The sequence below is a fragment of the Alternaria triticimaculans genome, assembly GCF_023758025.1.
Source record: "Alternaria triticimaculans strain BMP 0046 chromosome Unknown scaffold_5, whole genome shotgun sequence".
Lineage (NCBI taxonomy): Eukaryota > Fungi > Ascomycota > Dothideomycetes > Pleosporales > Pleosporaceae > Alternaria > Alternaria triticimaculans.
Genome location: NW_026055962.1, coordinates 619,733 through 645,804, shown reverse-complemented (window position 1 = coordinate 645,804; position 26,072 = coordinate 619,733). Strand labels below are relative to the sequence as shown.

At 54.2% G+C, this 26,072-nt stretch overlaps 8 protein-coding genes across 8 annotated transcripts; 5 read left to right on the top strand and 3 right to left on the bottom strand.

The window, feature by feature from the left end:
• Positions 1-737: 737 nt before the first annotated feature.
• J4E78_004529 (uncharacterized protein) lies at positions 738-2,479 on the bottom strand (the record flags this gene model as incomplete). Its single annotated transcript, XM_049365158.1, has 6 exons — positions 738-908; positions 958-1,336; positions 1,401-1,418; positions 1,467-1,709; positions 1,760-2,226; positions 2,279-2,479. The coding sequence occupies 6 exons, from the start codon at positions 2,477-2,479 to the stop codon at positions 738-740; spliced, it is 1,479 nt and encodes a 492-aa protein (XP_049222959.1).
• A 3,845-nt stretch (positions 2,480-6,324) lies between these two features.
• J4E78_004528 (uncharacterized protein) lies at positions 6,325-6,750 on the top strand (the record flags this gene model as incomplete). The annotated part of the gene is made up of 1 exon (XM_049365157.1): positions 6,325-6,750. The coding sequence occupies one exon, from the start codon at positions 6,325-6,327 to the stop codon at positions 6,748-6,750; it is 426 nt and encodes a 141-aa protein (XP_049222958.1).
• A 603-nt stretch (positions 6,751-7,353) lies between these two features.
• J4E78_004527 (uncharacterized protein) lies at positions 7,354-9,972 on the bottom strand (the record flags this gene model as incomplete). Its single annotated transcript, XM_049365156.1, has 1 exon — positions 7,354-9,972. The coding sequence occupies one exon, from the start codon at positions 9,970-9,972 to the stop codon at positions 7,354-7,356; it is 2,619 nt and encodes an 872-aa protein (XP_049222957.1).
• Positions 9,973-10,849: 877 nt separating this feature from the next.
• Positions 10,850-14,756, top strand: J4E78_004526 (uncharacterized protein; the record flags this gene model as incomplete). The annotated part of the gene is made up of 2 exons (XM_049365155.1): positions 10,850-13,281; positions 13,991-14,756. 2 exons carry the CDS (start codon positions 10,850-10,852, stop codon positions 14,754-14,756), a joined length of 3,198 nt encoding a protein of 1,065 aa, XP_049222956.1.
• A 191-nt stretch (positions 14,757-14,947) lies between these two features.
• J4E78_004525 (uncharacterized protein) lies at positions 14,948-18,515 on the top strand (the record flags this gene model as incomplete). Its single annotated transcript, XM_049365154.1, has 2 exons — positions 14,948-15,943; positions 16,101-18,515. 2 exons carry the CDS (start codon positions 14,948-14,950, stop codon positions 18,513-18,515), a joined length of 3,411 nt encoding a protein of 1,136 aa, XP_049222955.1.
• Positions 18,516-20,258: 1,743 nt separating this feature from the next.
• RPS13A (40S ribosomal protein S13-1) lies at positions 20,259-20,939 on the bottom strand (the record flags this gene model as incomplete). The annotated part of the gene is made up of 4 exons (XM_049365153.1): positions 20,259-20,342; positions 20,395-20,531; positions 20,647-20,735; positions 20,794-20,939. The coding sequence occupies 4 exons, from the start codon at positions 20,937-20,939 to the stop codon at positions 20,259-20,261; spliced, it is 456 nt and encodes a 151-aa protein (XP_049222954.1).
• A 1,013-nt stretch (positions 20,940-21,952) lies between these two features.
• On the top strand, positions 21,953-24,030 carry J4E78_004523 (uncharacterized protein; the record flags this gene model as incomplete). The annotated part of the gene is made up of 3 exons (XM_049365152.1): positions 21,953-22,213; positions 22,774-23,324; positions 23,388-24,030. 3 exons carry the CDS (start codon positions 21,953-21,955, stop codon positions 24,028-24,030), a joined length of 1,455 nt encoding a protein of 484 aa, XP_049222953.1.
• Positions 24,031-24,641: 611 nt separating this feature from the next.
• Positions 24,642-26,051, top strand: J4E78_004522 (uncharacterized protein; the record flags this gene model as incomplete). Its single annotated transcript, XM_049365151.1, has 3 exons — positions 24,642-24,705; positions 24,761-25,228; positions 25,276-26,051. 3 exons carry the CDS (start codon positions 24,642-24,644, stop codon positions 26,049-26,051), a joined length of 1,308 nt encoding a protein of 435 aa, XP_049222952.1.
• Positions 26,052-26,072: the final 21 nt, after the last annotated feature.

Here is a 26,072-nt window from a genome sequence, read left to right as displayed (position 1 = left end):
CTCCTGGTGTGATAAAGTGGGTTCATTGTTAGATACACTGCCGTCGGATGCGTAGCATGCCGCGTAGGATTGCGCGTAGGATGCGTTCCATGTAACAGTCAGAATCCTTCGCCGGCCCCATGAAGTATCGATTTTCGCCAAATAGTTGGCATGTGTTATTTAAATTGCCAATGCATACCGTGTACAGAAGATCGACATGTGATCGGAAACTCCTACAGGGGAAAATAGCAGGAAAATCATCTCGTACGGCATAATGACGGAAGTTGTTGAATGACTCAAGCGAATCAAAACACACCGATCGCCCTACCTTCTGAAAAGGTCAAAGGATTCCTACCCCAGGAGTTCCCGAAGTCCTGGCGAGACTCCGTATCAGCCCTGCGGTTCATGACTCATTTAACCGACATTCAGCTCTCCCCCAGAAATAAAGCAACATGTGACACATTCGACACAAACACCCAAATACCGCATGTGAAAGGGAGAGCATTTCGACATATCGTATAGTCAGCTGTCCGCCAAGAGGAAGCCAGAGTGTGAAAACTAGCTCTGCCAAGCTAACGGTTACTGTATGAAGTCATATGCTACATCCAAGCGATCAGGTTTAACAGAGAAGGTGAATGATACTATACGGTGGGTCAGTGGCGTCAGCTCAGGAACACATTGGTACTTTGGGTACATAGGCTTGGAACCCTTGCGGCAGTAGTTAATTGCTTCAATATACATTCGAGACGTCACCTCTTTCAATAGGCGTAGAACATCGTAGTCTCAGAGTTCGAGCTCTTAATCCTCCTGTTCTCCCGCACCAACCACCAGCGCATGAACCATGCGCCAGCCGCACACATGAGTGCCATACCAGCACTCATAGCCAAGGGCAAGACGAACCGCGGCTCCGACCACTCTGGCCAGATGTACTATTCAACGTTAGCTAACATATTCAGGCGATCAAGATGCGAGACTTACGGGAGTCCAGATCAAGCTGAGTGTAGCTGCGACGTTGGCAATAGCCAGCGCCGCAGATTTCTTTTCCCTCGTTTGTCCACAGGTTGAGGACACCCATCCGAGGATAATGCTGTTGACGCCATACGTGCCGATGGTAAAGACGCACATGGCGAAGTACCTCGCGCCCACGTTCATAGTCGCGCAGCCGAGCACGAAGCCAAAGACAGCCACACCTTTGGCAATGGTGATGTGCCAGGTGCGTTCGTTGAAATGGCCGGATGATATGGCCCATGCGACGGAGAAAGCGCCCGCAATCAAGTAAGGTGGACATGTCAATACGAGTGTGACTTCCTGAGAGAAGCCGAGTGTGTTGACGATCGTTGGCATGAAGTTCTTGAACCTGCAGAGGTAGGGGTACGAAGTCAGTATATGTCTCACATGCACTTCGTACAGTCAGAACTTACCCATTGGTAGCAATGTGCCTAGAGAGTGTCAGAGACGGTAGTTGTAGCGGAACCGATGGAACTAACAGGTGTTGCATGTAGACGAACACCCAAACTTTGGGGTCGCGGATAGCTTCCTTGAGGCCTGCGAACATGGAGACGTCGGCGGAGTGGCCGACCGTGTCTCTCGCGACCCGAGCGTGCGCAAGTTGGCGTTCTTCGGGGTTGAGCCACCATGTGGTTAAAGGCTCGTCAGGGAGGGTAAAGCAGGCGACTACGGCGATGATAAAGGTGACGACGCCCTGTATGATGAACAACCAACGCCATCCGCTTGACATGAGGTCAGTATCTGTTGCATAAGAACTGTGTGGGGATCATACCTGATACCACGGACACCATCGAGTTTGAAGACTCCAAGCGCAATGAGTCCAGCGAATGACGAAGCGAGGATGTTGCCAGAGTAGAGAATGCTGATGCGTGTCGCAATCTCCTTTCTCGTGTAGAAGATACTCAAGAGATACAGCGCTCCTGGGTAGTATGGTGCCTCGACTACACCCAAGAAGAAGCGTACAAGTACGATGCCTGTGTAGTTGTGAACGATGGCGGTAAGCCCGCTTACAACCGCCCAGCCCATCATACAGATTCCCATGTACCATGAAGGCTTCACTCGCGTTATAATCATGTTACTCGGTATTTGGCCCAGGATGTATCCGACGAAAAGAATAGAGATAGCAGTGCTGTATTGATTGCTGGTGAGTCCAAGATCATCTTGGAACCCATTGAGACGGGCGAGGGTAATAGCGTTGCGGTCTAGGTAGTTGAGCCAGTACATCAACCAAAGCATGGGCTGGATGGGGTAATTAGTCAAGTTTTGGGAGGTATGGCAACAGTTGACTGACCATAATCCAGATGTCCAGCTTCCTCACGAGCTTCTTCTCCTCGGGGCTCGTCTTGGCCACGGCCCCAGAGTAATCACCTTTGACCTCGACTTTCTCATATTCCATATGCTGGCTCTGGAACTTCTCATCGATGGGGTCCACGTTGTGACCTGGCATGGGAGATCCTACACCCTGTACGGGCTCAGGCTGTGGTACGGTCATGGTATCGTCGACAGGGTCTGTCAGCGTCAAGGGTAGGGCAAGAACCCAGGCTAAAGGCACTGCGAAAAAGATGCATGGCCCTATTGACGGGACAGTGATTTATATCGAATCTCGTTCATTTACCCCGCGCATCGAACACTAGTCCTTCTCCCCATGGGGTCGCCCCGGATAATGGCGTCCTCGCACCAGATATCGACATGAAAGTCAGGCTTGGGGCGCTAAGATCCCAATTTTGGTAGTCCCACTCCGAAGCGCTGACTCGCAGTGGCGGGTCACCACCCCTCGGCGACGCCGCCCCGAGCAAGCCTACCGGTGGACTGCTTGGCAAGGACGCCGCTCGGCGTGCCCACGCCGAAAGATGCAAATGTAACTATTCCAGAGCGACCGCATCTTCCGTGAGCCGCAAGCGTAACAGATGTGTGGTGATTGTGGCGCCGATAATTCCAGTCAATTGATTGTGGCCAATTTCCGGCACACTCGAAACTGTCGATTGCTTCACCCCGCGCAAAAGCGGGCAGCCTCATGCGAGGCCAGCTTTGGCAACGGTGGGAGCATGCTGACATCAAAAATGCGTATCCATTGTCATGTCGTTGAGCTGAGGTTCCATACCACCGTACAAGTCGAAGCTGTCGAACCACGCCTGAGAGAACCGATACACGGACATGTCGACTTGTTGTTGATCGTACATTTGTCGTAGATCGTACGCAGAGCCCTTGAATTCATTTTCGATCGCCAGTGGGGATGCATTAGACACCATTACATCGGTTCCGACAGGCTGAAGATATTGTGGGTGCATCCAGTGAGGTTGGCCCAACCCATTGGAGTCTGTATTCGCTGCCAGCTCCGACCGATTGCTGCACTGGTGGGCACTGTCTTCAGTGCTGTTGGCCGCAGGGGTAGTGACAGCGATGGGGTGTGTGCTGAATTTGATAACGTCGATTAGGATAGCATCGCTCAGCCTGTTGAAGACATCGACGCAGCGTTGCAACGACTTCCATCTTTCCGATACCGCTACAAGGACGTTTGAGCATGTTCGTGTATCGCTAATCACTTCCATAGTGCTTGGGTTTCTGATCAGCAGACCACCTAGTCGTTGACCTTGCTGTCTCCGAATGGCCTGGTAGTGCATCGTGACAGCGTACACATATGATAACCCTGCCATAAACAAAGCTTGTAATGAAAGCCAGCTGTGATTCAAGAGCCCCATACGATGAAGGCTAGCATACGAGGATATGGAAGCCTGAGAGGAGGCGAAAATCGCTTGTACCGCAACTGAGTCTCTTGACGTGTCCAGTGTGGGCGATGGTCGATGGAGCATTAGTACGGCGTTATGGTATATCATCTCGAACCAAGTTGGTGAAGTGAAGCAAGATGAAGGCCTGCCTTCATCCAGAGAACCCGGATGAGCGACGGTTTCGGCATTCAGCCGCCAAACTCTGAGGTCGGCAGCGAATCCATCTCTACGGTGGCGGAGCTCATCATCCGACTGATTTCTTCGACGGTGACTGTGCAGAGTCTGGATGATATCACCACACAGTAGGCGATACTTGATGATCTGAACAAATATTGGTATGCGGCGGCATTTGACCAGGTGCTCGGCCATGGGCGGTTCGAGTCCAGAAAGCAGCATCTCGTCACATAGGTCAGACGGTAGTGCCGCGTCTACGTCGTCGTTGTGAATTGCTAGAGGTCTGCCAAGTATGTTGCTGACTATTCTAGTACGCTGTCAGCTAGTCCACCCTCTGGCATATGCTCGCGTCACAATTGCCTAACATACCTGTCCATAGCCACAATGCTCCAAAAGCAAAGCCGGGAAACTTCCTGCTGTACAAGATCGGCACTCAAGTCTGCATTACTTGTAGAGTCATCCGAGCGTTTGTAAGGATATGCAGTTTCACAGTGAAGGCCAAGTTCCAGGGCAATTCTGCTTCCCACTCCTACCAGATGCCACATGCCTGTGTAATGATTAGATGGCTCTCGCGACCAGGCAAGGTCTGCTCTGATGTACGGAGGTGTAGCAACATACTGGCTGAGGTATCTTCCATGGAACTGCTCATGCGATACTGAATCAATAGGATAACTGCTTGAAGTGCACCGAGCCCGCCTTTCTCCAAGACGGTCGAGGCTCGCTTCATCGCCCGTATGTAATGAGTATGAGCACTTGGTAGCCCTTGCCAATCGGACCGGCAGATGCTGGCTGTCGCGATAGCAAGAACCATGTCGAAAATGAAGGTTTCACTTGCGGAGCGCGTGGAGGAAGTCGCGTTCGAGCTGTATATTTCCGAAAGCATCGCACCGAGAGTAGCAGGGAGGACCACAGGGTAGCGTAAGTGGTCATGGTTGAGATAGGACAGTACAAGTCTGCTCGCTATCTGTTCAGATGGTAAGTCTCGAGCAAGCTCAATAGCCGAAGCAGTTGCGTTGATAGCATCAGCGTCAACAGGTGGAGTTGTCGACGGCGTTGAAGTTTCAACGTCCACATTGGCTCTGATGAAGTTCGCGAGAAGTATGCCGCTTGAAGACCCCAGATAGTTCCTTTCTCCGGACGCATTGATCGAGAGGTAGGACACTTCACCCGCGACGTCGGTAGATGTACGACGCTGCGAAGTGCCACTGTCATTTCTGGAATGGTTACTTTGGACATTGGGGGCGGAACTTTGGCCTGCAGAGGATACTGAGTCTGCCGTCCTTTGTTGCACAAGAGTCCTGTTCTGAACTTCTAAGCGCTTAATTCTTCGTTCAAGCGTGTCTACGTGGGCCTGGCTATAGGTGCGTGCTTTGGTCCGATCTGTATAGCGGCATTCTGATCCATTCAAGCTGCATCGTCGGCACGGGAGAAGCTTGTCGCATCGAACCTTCCTCTCATGACAGTGATCGCACCTGCACGTCGACGTTAGCGCTCTATACGCGTCGAGACGCGTTGTGACCGACCGGGTAATGGGCTACGAAGACATACGCTTGCATGGCTAGGATCGTGCCCTTGCGCGTCTGAGAAACTCGGTGCCCAGATCCGAGAGTTTCGGTGTGTGGGAGCGAGATGTGGAGTAGGAAGAGAACCGCTGGCCGAGATGTTGGCATGGTGCAAGTGCCGGCACCGGGAAGCGGGCGAGCAGTAGCGTGATTCGGCCTCGGCCCTCCACGACCGAGGATGGAGTCATTCTGCACGAACAATTACGCTAGTATGATGGCGTCGATGTCGTGAATTGAAGAGTAAACACGCTCGCAATGTGCGCGATAGATTGTGGGATAGTTTACTTCCCAACGTTGACATGCGACACGCGACATCTTCCAAGGTTGTCCTCGCCCACTCACGTGCACGTGCCTGCGATGACGCAGAGCGAAATTGACCACTCACAACTTCCGCAGCCCGAACACTGCTAGAACGTGCAGCGGGCTCAGAAGACCATATCGATGACCATCAATACCAAAGTCAGTAGCGAGGTCAGGAGAATATTCTGATATCAGCGCCAGGCGACAGACGGCCGGAACGTGTGGGCCGACAACAGTACCTCCCTAGGTATATATTGCCTGGACAGGCCTACTACTACCGCGTCTGGTCCAGCCCGTACTACCCTTGATACTTGAGTATGCAGACTATCCTTTCTACAAAGTAGAACTCGAGTAGATGGTGCCTTAGGTGTCTTCGCTACCACGAAGCCCTTCTGGCTACATCGCAATTGCGCAGGCTGCAGCGAGCCCGCCGAGGGCAAGAACCCGACAGTAGCGGCATACATTACACCCGCAATTCAGCGCGACTGACGACCCGCAACTTCCTACAAACACCGTCCTTTGTTCCACTCCCATTCACGTCTTCAACTCTTGCCAACGTAGCCCAATCTATCGCAATGGTAGTCAGCCCCCTCTTAACGCAGCCGATGTCCTATGAGCCCATCGAAACACGCCTTGCCGCCATGCGCGCTGCTCTATCCTCAGGCTTCTCTCCCAACGAAGTCGACACGCGCCCCCGCGGTGTAGGCCGCCCGCTAGACTGTGCAATCGAAGATGGCTGGCCCACCGACTTTGCCCATCTCAAGCAAAATCTCCCTATTGTCCATCTGCTCCTCGAAGCCGGGGCTGATCCCAGGCTTCCTTCTCGGGATCCGCCCGGCCGCTCGCCGATTGATTCCTTAGAGGCCTGGTTCAAGCAGTATGAGCTCAGAGGGCATGAATTCGGTGCTGAGCATCTAGAGCTGAAACCGTTCTTTGAGAAGGCTTTGGAAGCTATGAAAAAAGTTGCTGATGAGCTTAATGGTGAGTTTGCGTTGACATAGTGTTGTGTATGTCTCTTGTTCGTTGGCTAAGCTAAAGTGCGATTAGCAAAAGATGCCGCTGAAGCTGCTGAAGCTGCTGAAGCTGCCAGAAAAGCTTGTAGAGAGAGACCGTTGTTTGGTAGGCTGAAGTTTTGGTGACGCGATCGAATCAGCTGCGAGAAGTGGTAACAATGTGTTTGCGCGTTTCGCCCGCGGAACCGGCTTAGCTCTTTGCTTATGAGGCGACACCGCAATTCATCTGGTGGCTTCAGCATGACCGAGAGCACGGGTACAGTGTGGGCAGTGAACAGAATGTGGTATATTGTACCAGTCTCATGGGCCTGAGGCGATCTGGCGACAAACTTCCAAAATCGCGACTACCAGGACGGGAAGATGGAAGACAAGAAGGCAGAAAGGCGGCAAGGGAAGGAACTGCAGAGAGCGCCAATGGGGACGAATGCGATCTGTCCAATGCTCATGTGCTCTTACCTTTTGCATATTGTACGTCCTTGTCTGTTTATACACGCCACATTCAGGTTAATAAGGGCTCTCCACCATACAGCTTCGTCATGTAGTGGCTATTTTTTTATAGATATTGTAAAGTACAATCCCCACATCATCCGATTAATCCTCGATATCATCATCGCTCAACGTGAGACTAGCACCTTTGTCCGCTAAGCCAGCAATCGCTGTTTCCGGCTCTTGTGCCTTACTCTCAAACTTCACCCGTCCTCTCTTCTTCGGCGTCTCCAGAGTCGGTTTGTCCGTAGACCACTGCTCTTGCTCGCCAGGGCGAATGTCTTCTTCAGCGTCATCTTCTTCAGTGGCACCGGATAGCGCGTTTCCAGTGAAGGCTGTGATCTTCCGAATATCGCGCACAGTGGCTGCTGTGGATGGGTTCGGCATGCGTGATTTTCGCAAGATGGTGGTCATGTAAGGTAGACGTTCCAGAAGCATTTCGTTCCGCGCCGAGCCACCGCTTCCAAGGTGAATAGGAACTGGCGCATCTTCTTCGGCATCTTTCGAGCCGGATGCCGATGTTGGCTGTGAGAACGAAGCATTGCCTTTCCACGACTCGACCCCTCCGCTCGAGAAAGCCGCTTTCGATGTAGTTGACCCTGTCGAAAAGAGCTCACCACGCTGCGCCTTTGACACCCACATCTCCAGTGAGCCCTCAATCTCTTCCTGTTGTTTCCATATCCGTAGCGACGCCGGATAGTACATGACAAATGCGTTGCCTTTTGCCGCTCCACCACTTGCTCCTTGGCCTTTCGCCTTGATGCCCATTATGCCTGGAGGCGGCGCAACGCGCTTGACGGGATATGGCAGGTTATACAGAAGCCCGCGTACACTCGTCTGGAAGCACATCTCGTCTTGGCGTAGATTGTCCGCACTAGTTCCTTGGAGGACCCGTCGGCCAGCGCCCGCACCAAAGCGGTCCGGCGATAGAAGGTCGGCATCGGAAAGAGCTTCTATGCAGCCCTCAATAGAGTCCATAGTCTCCTCACTATCCGCAGCTCCGCAGGACAGGACATAGTTCTCGTGTAGTGCTGCGACAAAGGTCTGGGTATCGGTACCTAGCTCATCGATGAGCGTGTCTACATTGACCTCCGAGGCCTTCGGTCTTCGCCTTTCTGGAAACCAGTTCGGTGGATGTGCCACGGGTGTGTTAGAGTCCTCCAGTAGACGCTTGTTGTACACAACCCTCCCAACAGCGTGGAAGATGCCGAGAGTGCTTTCGCGCTGCGTCACCATTTCGAGCGACTCCTGCTCGATCTTTGTCATCGGGATGTTTTTCGGGCCCTTCTTCTTCGTAAGGTTGACCTTCGCGCCCCAGCCTTCCGCATCATCACCTCGCAGGCAGAGGAACTCGAGGGAGGAGACAGCGCTGCGAATGTCTCCAAGTTCCGCAAGACGCTGAATTGCCTGTGGCCCTAGAGTCTTCTTGCGCCCGGATTTGCGCGCCTCCTTGACAACGATTGTCTCTAACGCCTTTGTCATGTACGTGGGGGCGATTGGGTTGAACTCGAGAACAGACACTCCGGGATGGGTCAGGATCTCAGGGCCTAACAGCCGATGTGCAGTGAAGCTGTCGGCTGCCGCCGTGTTGGTAGACAGCAGGGTCTCGGATATTATCATTACGATTGGGGTCACTGGCTGCTCGGGGTCGACCTGGGTCGAGAAGAAAGCAGTAGCTGATTGCGTATTGGCAGCAAGATAGTTGAGGACGGAAGAGCGAAAAGATTGAACGGCCGAAGAAGTACGTGTGAATGTATTCGGAAACTCCTCTACTAGGACAAGCTGCTTCTGCCTTTCGGTCTGACTGTTCGACGAAGCCGTCTGGGCACTCATTGTCGGCTCATCGAAGGCCAGACTACCAAAGGCTCCAGTCCTTCCAACGAATTCTTCGAACTGTGCAGTAGCAGACACAAAGCTGTCGGAGGTTGACATGGAACCTATAGGGTTCTTCCATTCATGCATGTGGATACCCAGTTCCTTGGACAGCAGGGACATGGTGGTGGTCTTCCCACTGCCAGCAGGGCCTTTGAGCAGCAGCAATCGCTTGCGTGCCTTGCCGCTGAAGACGTCTGTGAGCCATGTCCGCACGTCCGTCACCTTCCTCTTATGCACAGCGAGCTCATCGAGCGACACTGGGCCGTACTTTTCAGTCCACGGCCGCCGGTCTTCGGTGTCCTGCCGCGCTGGCTGAGACGATATCGGTGTTGTGGATAGCGGGGTTGTACTACGCGCTCCGCTCGCTGTTCGCAGGAACTTCTGCCTGTTGCTCACAGCATTGCCAGGGTCCGTTGGCGCTGTCGCAGCGATCGGTCTCTTACGAACGGGGAGGGGCTTCGGGGGCTTGATGGACGGCGCATCGTCTGAGGAATCAAAGATATCGTCTACATCTTCAATTGACAGGGCCGGTTTCTCAGGGCTCGGCGTGGGGTGAAGCGACTGCGAGCGCGGTATATTACTGAAGAAAGAAGTGATGGGTTTGGATGCTGGCTTTGCTTTAGCCGGCGATTTGGCTGGAGACTGCTTAGTAGGAACTGCTCGCGATCGCGTGGGCGAGGCTGCACGTGTCTTGGATCGGGTAGCCTTCTTTTCTCCATGCGCCCCAGTCGCGACGCCTGTTAGTGTGCCCCTCTTGGGACGCGCGGGAGGCGGTGTATGTGAATCATCCGCCTCAGACTCGGATGAGACGACGATCGGCTTCTTGCGCGTGGCCCGAAGCTTAGCCATGCCGCCCCCGTTTGATGGACTTGGAGAGCACTCGAACGCAGAGTGACATGCTCAGTGCTAGGCCGGTTGGGGGTGCAGAGCGCGTGATGGGAGTCCAGCAGCCGTGTCGAGGCTGCGTCGCGTCGGAGCGCGGAGGAAGTTCCACGGGCCCAAGCGCGCTAGGCACAGTGGGGCCAAGAGCTGCTAAGGCTGTTGACAACGCACCTCTTTTCTGCATCTTCACACACACCGCTGCTCTTTTCCCGCTAGCACCCGCTGTAGTGCGCTCCTTTCGAGGCTCATATGCAGCTAACTTGTCCAACCGGAGACCGCCACAACGCCCTCCCTGCCACTGCTGCATGAGGTTCAATTTTCGAGCCCCAGCGGCGTCATCGCGTGCATATCGCTTCGTGGAATCGCTGTCCGACAGTAAACATCAACAAAGAATTCGGTCCATGGCCTGTGGCCGGTCCACTGTCGCTGGCCGCCATCGTCGTACAGAGTGAGCAGCGCAGCAAGACCATATAGACGTAATTGTACCAGACACGCGAAGTCGCATTCGATGGCTGGTAACGCAACGCTCGGGGCATATAAATTAGACCGCTCGAGTTTACGATGAGCTGGCACTTCCCTGCCAATCTCCCATTGGGCGGGAAGGCGTTTGCAGCTTGTACTATCCTCTTCCATTCTTTTCACTGCCGCATTCCTTATATGCTGATTTCGCGCGTGCTCGTTGTTTTTTGACATGTTCCCCGTCGTCATGCTCCGTTAACAGGCGCCTTTTTAATTTTTGCGAGTATCTGAGCTCAACGTGAGAAGCGCAAACTCCAGCGCAGGATTCGGGAGTTCTTGTTGCCTTTAACGCTATTTACAAGAACTATCACGTTTGGCGGCCGTTATGGCAAAGAAGAAGAAAAGCAGCAAGAAACCGGTGGAGCCCGTTGCTCCACCTGACAACGTGCCAACGAATGCTGCGGAACCAATTCCTGATGCGCCTGAAGCTCCATTGACAGCAGAGGAATCAGCCACAGAAGCAGAGTCCGGGGAGCAGTCCATGCCAACCGCTTCCGAAGTGGAGCCCGACGAGGGTACGGTTCCCACGCTGGTGGAAGAGTCCACATCTGCACCCTCACAACACCCTGAGACCATAGAGACTATACCAGACGAGGCTGCAGAGGCACCGGCCACTGAGATCATACCTGCTGCAGAGCTAGATCCACCTATGGGGGAAGAGCAGGAATCTGGGTCGCCAGCGGATACTACCGAGGCCGTGGAGTCAGAGATTGCCGGGCAAAGCGCTGAAGACATGCATCATACTACAGCAGAAGATGAAGAGTCATCGGTTATTTGGGTTGGAGACGCGCACGACCCAGAACCCGATGCAGAGCAGCAAAATACTCCGGAGGAACAGCAGCCCCTACAACTAGACGAAGAGTCCACGCCCCAGCCAGACCCTGTTCCAACTCAAGATTCTATTGAACCAGCAGACACGCCGGTTGAAGACACACTCCCGCCACAAGAATCTACAGCGGAGCTAGCGCCTGAAGCAGAACCTGAAGTAATTACTACCACCGCGGAAGAAGCTATCGAACCGATAGACCAGATGGATGGCGGTCTCAATGAGAACGGAGCTGAGCAAGATCCGGCGGAGATAGTCGAGGTACCAGAGGCACCAGAGGCACCAGAGATAATGGAAGCACCTGAAGTACCAGAGGCGCCGGAAGTGCCAGAGGCACCCGAAGCTCCAGACACACCCACAGTACCAGAAGCTCCAGAGGCACCTGAAGTGCCTGAATTACTAGAGGTACCTGAAGCTCCCGAAGCTCCCGAAGCTATCGAAGCGCCGGAAGTGCCAGAAGCACCAGAGGTATCGCAACCGCCAGAAGCTGTCGAAGCGCCAGAAGTACCAGACGCACCCGAAGCACCCGAAGCACCAGAGGTACCAGAGGAACCAGAAGTCCTAGAAGCGCCAGAGGCTCCCGAAGTACCTGAGGTACCAGAAGCGCCTGAAGTACCAGAAGCACCGGAAGTACCAGAAGCACCGGAAGTACCAGAAGCACCGGAAGTACCAGAAGCGCCAGAAGCGCCAGAGGCCCCCGCTGCACCTCTGGCTCCATCAGTGGTGTCAGCTGGGAGTGATGAGGACGACATCATCGAAGCTTTTACAGTCGAGGATCTATCAGCACCAGAACCAGAGCCTGAGGCCGTTCCAATAGCAGTCGAACGGTCGGTGGACGTCGGGCTACCAGATGCGCCTGTCGAAGGAATATCAGCATCAGAAGCCCCTGAGACAATCACACAGCCTGAGTCTATTCCCGAGACTTCGTCTACAGATGCCCACATTGAGCCGATAGAAGAGCTCGTCGTAGCTGCCCAAGACGAAGTACCAAGACAGCATGCCGACCGAGAGCAAGCGCGGCTTGAGGCCGAAGCAGCGGCCGCGGCTGAGGCTCAAGAGTCTGCCTCGCTAGCGCAGGCCGCCCAATTCCAGGAAGACGCACAGCGAGAAGAACTGAAGAGATTGGAGCAAGAAGCAATCGAGCACGAGAGGTTAGCGAAGGAGGCCGAGGCCAACAGACTACTGGAGGAGCGACGCGCAAGAGAGGCCCAAGAAGAGCTGGAAGCTGCTGAAGCCGTGAAACGGGCTCTGGAAACCATGAGAGCCAAGAAGGAAGAGCAGCATAAGGAGACCGAGAGGCTCGAACAAGAGCGACTGGCCCGTGAAAGGCTCGAGCAAGAGAAGTTAGAGCAGATTGTCGAAGCGAGGAAGCTTCTGGCATTAATGGAAGAAGAACGGAGGGCCGCAGAGATCCAAGAAGAGGCCGAAGCCGCTGCAGTCGCCGAAAAGGCTCGGAAAGAGAAGGAAGAGGTCGAGGCTGCAGCTGCTGCCGAACGTGCTCGACAAGAGAAGGAAGAACTCCGGCAGGAACAACTACGACGTGAGAGAGCCGAGGAGGCTCGAATTGCTAGGAAAGCCCGAGCAGCTGCGGATGTCCTTGCGGAAGAGCAGAGAGAGGAAGCAGAACGGTTGGAACGGCTGGCCCAGGACGAGTCACGTGAGCAAGCCGAGATACCCTTCATCGCACGCCGATCCATGATCGAATCAGCACGTGCTCCGTCACCTCCTTCGGGAGTACCTGACATGCACGATCGTTCTCCAGTCTCTGATCGACCATTTCGATCGTATCGATCTTTCGCGCCACATGCACCGAAGCTTAGAACACACGAAGCGGGTCCAAACCATGCACCGAAGCCTTATGCTGTGGCACAGCTCATTGAGGATAACAGACCTGCGGCCCCAAGCCCGCCAATGAGTAAAGCTCGACCAAGGTATGTGAATTCCATTTCTCAGTCCGGTGAGGTAGTCGCTCGGCGCTTCTTCGGCGACCGTCAACCACGACGCCGGACCCAAAGCGAACATGCTCGAGATACATAAGGTTCCTGGTCGAACTCTGATGGATTACGATACTAACTACATGTTTCCCTCTAGACACGCTCCCACCTTTGACAGCGACGACGATTCAGATTCTGCTCTAGTACAAAACAGGATAGCGTCGAGGCGTCCATTTAGCGGTGAAGCGCATGAAGTGTCGCGGTCCCACTTAGGCCCACATCAACCACGTAGCGCTTTTGCATCCCGAGTGCCTGTTGAGCCCACCTATCCGGCCCCTCCACCAAATTATCATCCCAGCTACTATGCCCCGCCAGCCCAGCCGCCTCACCACTACCCAGATCATGCCTACGGCATGAGTCAGCAGGGTTATCCCGCGCCTAACCCCAATCCTTACGGCCCTTCGTCGCATTCTTCCTCCCCTCCCTACCAGGAATCATGGAGCCAATACCCACCCGGGTACCCTCCTTATGGCAGCCCACATCATCGACAGGACTCCTCTGGTTCTAGAGACCTTCATTCACATGTTTTAGCCAGTCGACCTGCAATCGAACACGTGTCTGGCGACGCACTCTCACATATCCCGCAGACTGATCTGCACGTTCTACTTGCGCATTACAAAGAGACTCACAACCAACTGCGTGCTAGGGAGGACCTGCTTCGTCGGCAAACTGCTGAGCAAGAGCAGAAACTCCGCGCAAAGGATGGTGAGATTGGTGAGCTGAAGCAGAAGATTCGCAACTTGGAAGACAGACATTCAGCCGAGGCAACCAGACTACACTTTCAGATCGGGAATCTGGAAGAGCAAGTCAGAGAGCTCCGAGAGCTGATTGCTGAAACCAAGAAAGCTAGAAGAGACGCCGAAGAGACCAAGTTGGTACTGGATGCAGCCATGAGGTCGTGGGAGGACAGGTACAAAGAGCTGGAAGATGTGCATCGCACGCTGGAGAGGACCTCTGCCGAGGAGAGGGAAAGAGCATGGAGAGATTTCGACGAATGGAAGGAGGCCACGAACACGAAACACGATGCGGAGAAGATCGCCCTTGCTATCCAATTCGACAAGAAGCTGAAGCAAGCTGGGCAAGATGCTGCTGAGGCGGCTGAGCTCAGGGCTCAGCTTCAGGCAGCTCTTGACCGAGAGCAAGAACTCATCAGGGAGCGCGACGACCTTCAGAAGATGCGAGAAGACTCAGATCGCCGGGCTGGGGAAGAAGCAGCGAGAGCCGATCAACTGGCGAGAGAGAAGGATGAGCTGATGAACTCGTTCGACCAACTCAGAGCCGAGAGTCAGAGGGAGAAGGAGGTCATCAGAAGCGTTGCCAGCAACCTTGAGTCGGAGAAGTCTAGACTTGAGAAGATGATGGAATGCTATGGTGACATCGCCGAGATCAAGAGCAAGGGCGACAGCTACTAGTAAGTGATTCCCAGTTTTGCACATTCGCTCTTGATGCCGGCACGATGGTAGCAGGGGCCGCATTGCCGCCAGTGTTGGTTGATGGTGGTCGGTTTGGGTGCGCTTCGTTATCCTTCAACGGACAATGAAGTGCACCGAGATCAGTTGCTTATCTTCTGGCCGGCGGCTGTGATGATGCAACGGAAGCCACCATGTCTTGCCATACACTGTCTTTCTCGTCTACCGCTCGCGTAATGCGATGTTTGTTATCGCGTCCCTTCACTGTCGCTTTGTTCAGTACAGAGTCGCTCGCTAACATCATCGCGTCTAGCCTGGTATCCTTCACTCAGCTTCAAAGGCAAATCATCGATCTTGCTACAACCCATTTCGTTCACCTTCCAGTAAGGCCGCCGCCGGAGGATCTTGCGCAAGTGCCGTCCAACCTACCGTCCTTCCTTGGTGATAGCATTGCCTCCAGACAAGTCCGAACCGCATACATCGCCCACACTGTATCGAAGCTCATTACTTTCCGTGTCTTTGGCCCATTCCTGTTCAGTCTTGGACGCCGCTACGACAAAGCCGACTCTCTTTTCTCCTCGATGAGCCACCACATTCGCGAGAAGAGCACGCGCAAAGAAGCGATTTGGCGACAACAAACACTCCTTGCTGCTTTTACCAGCACTGGCGCGAAGCAGCGCATCAATACTGCTGCCGGAACCGTTGTCGAGGAGATCGTCAACGCTATCCGACACTTTGCTGATCCAAAAGAGGAGGAAGGCATCAAGATCGCCGTGAAGCGCATCGTGAAGGTCGCTGCGGAGACATGGAGATTTGCTCGTCTCGAGCGCGAAATGATCACCGCCGTCATGCCTGCGCTGCACGACGAAGAACATCAATTTACCAGCAACCAGTTCTGGCCAGCTTACAGCCCAGAAACAGGCTCAGCGACTGATGACCCACCTCCTCCTGATTCGCAACGACAATTGTTACTCAGGATCTTCCCGGTTGTATACCGCGAATCGAAGCACGAGATCTTCCAGAACAACGAAGAGCAGCGTGACGAAGGCTGCATTCTCCACCATGGGCTGGCTCTGTATGATGATGCAGAGCCAGTTGTGACGAGAATGGAGGAGCTCAAATCTGCTGGTTTGCCTCCCCATACCACTGCATTAACGAGTCCGACTGACGAGGGCAAGTTTCCGCCGCCGGTACGTAACACCACCCGCGTGTTCACCTTACCCCAGCGTTCCTAGCACCGCTTTCGAGCTTCCTTCACCCAGCCTCTGACAGGCTCGCGATATATCGAGATCTACGTAAGATGAAAAGACTGCTTCAGATCACTTGGCTAACACGCTGGCTTTCCAGGCTTGCCCGCCTCCTCGCGACCCGATACCACCTCCCCCCTCTCCCCCCGCCCCTCGATCTCCGACGAAAGCCGAGACGAATACGGATGAGGAATCTCCAGTGTCACGTCCGATGTCACCGGAGAAGCCAGAGAAGCCCAAGAAGCTCTCGGCTATCGAGCGGGCGTTGAACCTCTTCTCTAATCCTTCCTCGGATGACAAGATGAAGCCTCCACCTCCAGGCTCTACCTTCTCACGTCCGCCGGCGCCCCCGACGTCCGTGTTTACGTCGCCCAGGAACTTCATCGGCATGCCTGTCGAGAGTTTGGCTCCCTCACATGCTCCGAGTGCAAGGAAGAAGCCTCCACCACCACCGCCGAAACCTGCGTCGAAGCCTGACATACCTTCAACGGCTGCAGAAATCGCGGAAGCCATACGCCATCGCCAGTCTGTGGAGAGTGCAATCCTACCGCCGTCCTTCTCACGGACTACGACGGATGACACTATCCACGAGCATCCCGATTCGCGAGCTCCTACGCCGGTAGACACGGTGTCTCACATGTTCGATGCCATCGATGAGATCGAAACGCTGGTGCCCCAACGTACGCGAACTACGTCAACCTCTACCACGCATTCGCGACGCCGCTCTACGCACACTCGCCGATCTACCGAACACGCCATCGAGGACGAGCTGTTTGACATCACTCCTCGACCGGATCACACTCGCAGAAAGAGCGGTTATGCGGCAAGCATTCGCACGACCAAGTCTGCCGATACCGAGCGCACAGATCGAAGTGAGCGCACCGACAAAAGTGAGCGCACCGATAAGAGCGAACGTACCGAGAAGAGTGAGCGGACAGACAAGAGTGAGCGGACAGACAAGAGCGAACGAACAGACAAGAGCGAGCGAACCGAGAAGAGCAGCCGCAGCCATCGGACAGAGAAGAGTGACCGTTCGGATAAAACCGAGCGTGAAAAGGCTCGTTATGTGTACGAGACGCGTGGTGCTGCTATGAAAGCTTTGTATCCCAACACTCCGGTGAAGGGCTCTCATGGCAGCGCTAGACACTCCGAGAAGAGTGTGAAGAGCGAGAGAAGGAAGGAAAGAGGCAGCAAGGACTCAACCAAGGAATCGAACTTGACGAGAGAATCCCGAGAGTCGAGGGAGGCCAAGAGAGAATCACGAGAGGTCAAGAGACAAAGGAGTATCTCCGATGCTGGCACATGGGATACCAACAGCATCATGACTCACGACTTTGCGCCTACAACCATCACGACCAACGCACCCTATCCTTTCATGTACGACTCAAGACGAGACTCGAAAGAGTTGAAGCGAGAGTCCAGGGAGATACGGCGGCAACGCAGCATCTCTGACGCTGGCACTTGGGACACGAGCACTGAGATCAGTCAGCGTCCTCCACCGACCACGGTCTCGACCAACGTTCCCTATCCTACAGGAATGCCTTGGGAGCTGAAGCGATCACGAAGCATTTCCGACTGCGGTACCTGGGACACCAGCAGTGAGGTCACTCAACGTGCGCCTCCCACAACCGTATCGACCAATGTGCCCTACCCTATGGAACAACACGTGGACGAGTCGGAACGATGGTCTATGCCACCACCTCGCAACTCAATGAGGATGGAGGTCTCCGACGATGAAGTGTCTGACACTGGGACCTGGGATACCAACACTGAGATCAATACCCACCGTGCTCCCCCTACGACCGTGTCTACGAACGTGCCCTACCCTTCCTACAACGCTCCTTCTACAATTATCTCTACCAACACCCCTCGTTTCACACAGCCTCCTCGACAGCTACGACGACCCAGCGTGTCCGACGATGACGCGTCTGATGATGACGTCTCCGACACTGGGACGTGGGACACCAACACCGAGATCACTACTCATCGCGCGCCTCCCACGACCGTCTCCACCAACGTCCCCTACTCAAGCATAATGCACCGCCAGCTGAGAAGGCTGAGCGGCAGCGATACCGGCACATGGGACACCGCTAGTGAGGTCACTCAGCGTGCGCCTCCCACAACAGTGTCCACCAACGTCCCCTACCCCTCCGCGCAATTCAGCGACCTTGGCCCATCGAGCTACCCACCCGGCCCCTTCGAGCAGCTCAAGCGAGTCGAGCAACTCCGAAAGCAGCACGAGCACCACAGTTTCTCTGACGACGGGTCTGACTCCGGCACCTGGGACACAAGCAGTGAGATCACTCACGCTAACAACGGGCCTGCTACTGCTACGCAGGTGTCCCAGAACAAGTCCTACCACCGTTCTGAGAGGCCGAGGGCACCAAGGAGACAGACGAGCCCGGCTATTTCCGAGGCGGGGACGTGGGATACCAACAGTGTGGTTACGAATAACGATATGAAGACGACTGTTTCGACGAATGTGGGGTATGCTTCTGAGCGAAGATCTCGATAGGTGGATGCGAGCATCGTGTGTGAAGACGGTCTAAATGGTCCGCGTGACACGGCTTTTTTTCTATGAGTTACTGTTATTGCGCTTTGTTTCTTTTTGGTTTCGCTTTATGCGTATGGCTGCAGCTACGCAATGCCGTAGGAGCACACGTTGATGATGCAGATGAAGGATGAACACGAGTGAGGATATATATGGATTACGGCCGAGCAATGCATGATGAAGAGAGTCTCGAGATGGTTGCATTTCTGTAGCAGGGCGTTCTGGTTCCTTGCTTGTTTGATTCGAAGAAGACGAGCTTGTAAGATAGTTATCATATCATCTGTTTTCAAGTGCAAAACACTGGTCGCATGATGGGATTGTGTGAAGTTCGCGTGTTTTTACTTGTATCTGGCAAAGTCATTGCTGTGACGCGTAACTCTGTATTTGATATAACGGCCTTGAAGTCTCCAAAACGTACTCTGGTATATAAACTGTGCTCTCGTAAAAGCGAAGGTCGTGGTGGTGCCACCCCCAAAAGTGAAGGAAAGCTCCAAGACGCCGAGGCTAGCCCGAACATCAATCGCGCTCGAAGCTCAAGCTACCAAGACGCTTTCAAGAAAGTCCAACTCCTCATCCTCACGCCACAAACACCGATTCTCACCTTCTCCAACCGCGCCAATTCGCGTCAAACATCCAGAAGAACTACCCCGAGCTTCAAAAATGGCAGAACCATCTCCCAACCCAGCCGTCGCAAACCCCGACATCGACCCAGCGCTCACAAATGGCGACGCGCAACAAGCACCTACAGAACAGCCCGCAGATGTAGAAATGGCAGATTCAGGCTCAGCACCAGCGGTAAGATCTCCTTACACATCACTCACCAAACCCTCACTAACACACCCATCAAGCCCACCACCCTCGACGCCTCAGCCTCAACACCCACCCACCAACCCAGCGTCCAAACCGTCCCGCCCACACCCTCTACCTCCACGCCCGCACCGCCCTCCGCGCCAACTCTACCGACCGCTACCACAGCGCCGACACCTACTCCCGCAGCCTCATCGCGCAACTCACCGCACCCCACCGCTCAAGCGCCCACACAACCCATTCCACATGGTAGTCCCACGCGGGTGTATCTGAACCAGCATGTGACGCCGCATTTGCTCGAGGCGATGAAACATCTTGCTACTGCGGAGCCGGAGAAGCCGTTGAAGTGGTTGAGTGAGTTTTTGGCGGGGAAGAGTAGGGAGATTGAGGGGACGTGATGGGCCTGTGGAGGATGAGGGATGGGATGACGGGGTGGGGAGGAGGATAGGATAGGAAACTTGAGGTGAAGATGAAGTAGCTATGTGGATGGGCAGTCACATAAGCAGCTTCGCTCAAGCACCCATGGACAAGAAGGAGACTGTCATGCGCATGCGCGTTTGGGCGGTGAGCTTTGCGGTATATCTGCCAAGCTCGATGACTGGACGGGTAGCATGTTTCGAAGGACAAGCCATATGGGACGACTTCAAGCGCATGGCAGATGTTCACCAGAAGTATAAGACGGCGTCAGGATGATACCCAAGTCAAGCAACATTACAACAAGCAATTTTCAGACTTTAACACTTTCAATGCAAATTGGGTATATTTCAATTCGAGGTGATGCTTTTGATTGATTCATTCCATATCGTGATCCTGCTAGGTATCCGCAAAGCATCCATGCCCGTGAAACTCCACTTAAATGTCTACCACGACGACTACCATCCACACCAATCCGACATCTGCTTATGCGACGAGGGTAGAGGCGGTGGCGCTCTCGTACCTCCAGGTAGGGGGGAGGGCACCGACGGTCTTGTAGTAGCGGGAGAGCTGGAGATGATTAGCAAGTGCTTTTGACATGGTAGAGTCTGGGTAAACTTACACGGTGGATACGGGACTCAATGAGAATGAGACGGAACTTGGAGTCGCGGTCCTTGCGGTTGGTCTGAAGGTGCTTGCGGACGGCAACGGCCTTCTTGATCAACATGTAGAGGTCCTCTGGGATGTCGGGGCTGAGGCCTTAAGCGCAAAATGTTAGCCTAGACCAACAAATGCATTTTTGTATAGCGCGCAGATGCTCACGAGGAGCAGAGCTGTGTCGACATGCGCTTTCATGTGTATAGGGCAATCGTACCGTTCGACTTGAGGATTCGGAGGATCTTGTTGCCGGTGACAACCTTGACCTGAGCGACACCGTGCGAGTCACGGAGGATCTCACCAATCCTGGGATTGTGTTAGCCGACCAATCCCGTGTGTATTCCTTTCCAAGCGATTGTCTTACTGAGATGGTGTAGCACCCTTCTTCGCGAGCTTGCAGATCTGGTCGACAACCTGCTCGGGGGTGGTCTTCAACCACGCCGGGGGGCTGCGGGAGTAGGGGATGGCGGAGGCTGATATGCCCTTTCCGTTGCTGTGAAGACGACCCATATTGAATGAATGTTCCGGATGGCGACCTGGTCGATTAGTACGGAGACGTGGTGGTGGGCTTGTCGTGGGTTGAAGTTCGCGATCGAAGACTCCAATTTCTCGCGGCTCGGCTAGGTCTGTGGTGGACCGTGCGTGGGCTAGCGTCAAAGCTCCTGCCTGACAAAAAGTCTGCCACGACCAACCTCGTCTTCTGCACCTCACGATGTCAAAACATTGACCTCGGCGTGCAACAGCGATTGTCTCGGCTATGTTGAAGCTAGATGATCGCGCATCAGATCACAATTGATATCTTTTCGGAATTGCTTACCCTAAGCCAGCTACAGCAGCTCACTCCCAACGTAAGTTCAACCCAGTTCCTCCCTTCCATCACAATGATGAGATCCAGTGCATTCGACGCCTCTTATTTTAGGCGGGGTTCTTCGGAACTTCGCCGGTGCATAAATCTCTATTCTGAAAAGTGTCATCTCTGCTTTACTGCACGAAATCTTGCGAGCGACCAGTGCTAACAAGAAATAGACATACAGATCACCTCTACTTGCGCTTCCTCCTGGATCTACTACTCGGTATGTACTTCTGCCGTTTTCTTCATCGCACAATGATGACAACCCATACTTTTGGCACCTCTTATTTTAGGCACACCCGTAAGGGCGTTGCCAGTGCATTCAACTTATACTCTGATATGCGATCTTATCAACTTCTTTATTTACATGATACTTTACTGGCGACATGGACTTACAAGAAGCAGTTTTCAATTACATTAGGTTGTTGTCGCCTTCAGCCTCGGTCAGATCGCACTTTCTTGTTGACTCACGCGTACGCGGTTTCTCGTACACTGCTCGTGGCTTCCGCATGCTAGATGTCGTCACGCCATAGTCAAATATATCAATAAATAATACAGCCATGGATCCTGTGCCAGATCATCACAACCCTACCTCACTCCAACGTTTTCTTTCACGCTTCATACACATCCCGCAACCCATTGCTCGTACAATAGCCTCTTTCAATTATTCAGCATGAAGCATACAATACTAAGCGCAGTCATCCTCCTCCCTCTCGCCTACAGCAGAACCGCCAAAGAGCTATGTCGCGGTACCGCTGAACTATCCTCTGATGGCAACTGGTACTGTTCTGAGGTCTGGGCCATCACCTACCGCAACATCAGCCAGCCTGGTGCCTACAATCGGACCACTACAGTCGATCCAAAGACTGGTACCTGTGGTCATGAACGTGTCGACTATCCTAGCGCAGGACCACTGACACCATTGTTCGGACAAGTATAGTTTGACTCGGGCTCCAGTTATTACATCGCTGACAAGATCAGGTGTCCATGCACCTTCGCGGGCCGATGAACGTGTCTCAACTCGCCGTATACCAACTACCTGGTGACGCGCGCGCTATGGGGAAGCGAACTACAGTACCTTTCTACAACCGTCGGCGATCGTTGGAGCAGCCAGAGACACCAGTGGCTACAAACCCTACTACTATGCTGACACAGTCGACATCTTTTGGCCGGCCCAGCCTTTTCAACAGGGATGCATGCACCACATCGTCCAGGTGCGTCTCGACGACAGTGACACGGACGGTGACCATAAACGCGGCCTGTTCCCCGACTGGTATTACACAGTCTGGACCAAACACAACTTACATAGGTCCTCCACTGCCGTGCTTACCAACGTCTGGTGCTGTATCGATCTCTGGCTCTACACCTCCAGAGCCGAACTGTACTTGCGTTGAAAACGAAGAGCCCGAACCCATCTTTCAGCGACCCAATGGGCAGGTTTACGTCAGTCCGACGCCAACGCTAAAACATGCACCGGAAACATCATCGACACAGGACACGCTACCAGTGTCACAGCATCCAGATGGACAGCCCTTCGAGATCCCTTCACCCTCATCATCATCATCGCAAGACACATTACCAGTGTCCCAGCGTCCAGACGGACAGCTCTTCGATTCCCCTTCGCCCTCACCGTCATCAACACAAGACATATTACCGGTGTCGCAGCTGCCAGATGGACAACCTATTCAATTCCCCTCGCCCTCGCCATCATCGATGCAAGGCATATTGACGGTGTCTCAGCGCCCAGATGGACAGCCTATCGTACCCTCGCCTTCACCTTCTACCCCACAAGAGACGCTACCAGTATCGCAGCGACCGGATGGACAGCCTTTTGACATCCCTTCGCCCTCACCGTCACCTCCACAAAACCCATTACCAGTATCACAGCGTCCAGATGGACAACCTTTTGACATCCCTTCGCCCTCGCCATCGCCCATTTCGAAGAGGCAGGGTTCAGATTGGAAGCGGATAGCATACTACACGTCTACATCACCGGCTCAAGCCACCGGGCTCAGCTTCATGGCCAACCTGGGTGATCCCCAAAAGTCTGGTACTTTTGACTAGTGAGTATTTCCTCGTTCCATAAGTTTCGAAGCTGACATGTTCAGTGCATTTGGAAACTCGCTCAGCTACGTCACTCCACGGGGTGACAAAGTAGCGGCTGAGAGTCAGCCGTTCGAAGGCACGCTAAAGACGTCTGAGAACGAGATTGTGATCCTTTCCGATAAAGAGTGTGACGCGGATTGCCCGTACTGGAGGCCAGACGCGACATCTCACTACGGCTGGTCAGGCTCCTCAAAAGCCTTCTTCATCGAATTCCAAATGGATCACCACGACAACATAGGCACGGACCAAGGCCTCCTCTCTGACGCCCCGGCCTACTGGTTCCTTAATGCAGCCATACCTCGCATCCTCCAGTACGGCAACGACCGCAACAACGTTCCCTGCTCATGCTGGTCAACGGGCTGTGGCGAGTTCGACGCATTCGAGCTTCTCAGCAAAGGCGCCGAACGCGCAAAGTCGACCATACATCGGCAGGGCAATCTGGAGGGTGGTGACTCGAATTACTTCAGCAGACCGGTAGGGAAGAAGATGAAGTTTGCGGTTGTTTGGCATTATCCGCACATTACGGCATTGGTGCTGGACGACGACTTTGACTTTTCAGAGAGCATGTCAAATGATGCGATTCAGAAGTTGGTGGCATACGATCCGGATAGCTGGGTGCATTCTCTGTATGCTATTGGGGACTGAAGTGGATGTTTTCTATGCCTGGAGGATTGAGATATTCGTGTGAAGACATCTTACAGGCAACAATACACCTAGCAGTACAACCGAAGTGCTCTTGAATTGCACAAGAAAATCGTTTGTGAAGTCCCGACACGTGAGACGTGCGACCGAGGCAGGCTCACAAGCAACGCAATAATCATCTGAAGACGGACATGGGCGATGCAGCGGAGTGGGCCGGCGATGGTGGTGGTGGCAAGCTGACGGATAGGCCTGCCCAAGCGGGCACGAGAAACCGAGGTCTGTTCGCGACTCAGCGTCCGTGAACGACGACCAGCCGCATCCCGGCCGACGACATTGCGCATCTACTCATCGCCTCCATTACCGTCTACACCCAACGTCGCGTCTTCGCATCTAATATATCGCCCAACTTACTGCTCACGTGCAGCCACTGTCGACGCGGATCCGCCCCTTGAGCGATTGCCAGTCTCGGCCGGCGCAGTTTCCCCGCAAAAACTCGCTGCCCCGATCGCCGCGAATTGCCAGCCTCTCGACGTTTGCTGACGACATCCGCCATCGTCTCTGCGAAGTCACTTTCTGCACTGCGCACATAGCGCGGAGGAGGCACACACTTGAACATGTCTGCGCCATCGCCGCCAAAGCCCTGGGAGACGAGCAACGGCGCGACGAGTGCCTCGGTTGGTGAGTCCGCCAGCCATCCGATACGTCAGGGACGCCGCGACTAACAACAACACAGGCCTCACTGGATCGAATAGCAGCACAGCACCCACCTCAACAGCCACATCCTCGAGTGCGCCTCCGCTACCATCCGTCCCAGACTCACTCAGCACCGTCGCGAACCGCAACGCGTCCAACTACTCGAGCATGAACAACCGATACGGCTCCCCCTACAGCAGCGGATATGGAGGAATGAGCAGCTACAGCTCGCCCTACTCCAGCATGGGGGGTGGTTACGGCTCCATGTACGGTGGAATGGGCGGTATGGGTGGCATGTACGGCGGCATGGGAGGTATGGGCATGGGCATGGGCGGAATGTACGGCGGTATGGGAGGCATGCAGGGCGACCCAAACAGCAGCCTCACGCAATCCTTCAGCCAGAGCACAGCAGCGACCTTTCAGCTGATTGAGAACATTGTCGGCGCATTCGGCGGCTTTGCCCAGATGCTTCAGAGCACATATATGGCGACACATTCGTCATTCTTCGGTACGTCCGCCCCTTTCCAACTTCCAGCGATATGCTAACATCAGCAGCCATGGTATCTGTGGCAGAGCAGTTCGGAAACCTACGACAAACGCTTGGCTCGGTATTGGGCATCTACACAATAATGCGATGGATACGAACGGCAATCGCAAAGCTCACCGGACGACCCCTACCAGCAGATGCGACCGCCCTCACCCCCGCAAGTTTCGCAGCCTTCAATGGACGCATGCCCGACGGCTCGCCAGCCCCCGCTAAGCCTTCCAAGAAGCCATTCATCGTTTTCATGCTCGCTGTTTTCGGTCTGCCCTACCTAATGGGCAAGCTCATCAAGGCGCTTGCGAGATCACAAGAAGCCCAAGAGCAACAGAAGATGCTCGAGAACCCACAGGCAGGGCAACCGCTCGACCCCAACAAGCTCGAATTCTGCCGCGCGCTGTACGACTTCACACCCAATGCCAACATGCACGCAATGGACTTGTCAGTGAAGAAGGGAGACATGGTCGCGGTGCTCAGCAAGAGCGATCCCATGGGCAACGCATCAGAATGGTGGAGGTGCAGATCAAGAGACGGACGCATGGGCTACCTTCCAGGCATCTACCTCGAGCCTATTCAACGCAAGACACCCGCACAGATTACCAGTGGAAGCCAGAGCGGAAGCCCAGCTGGTAGCAGAACACAGACAATGACGAACAGCAGCGCCGCGAGCAGGACTGCCACCATGACCGGAGCTCCAGTATCGGCACCAGAGAAGGTTGCCCCGAAGGTGGACAGCAAGGCGGGCGATATGGGTGTTGAGAGTTTCCAGAAGGGCGCATTTTACTCGTAGGCTTCGAGTGTCGTTCCTGAG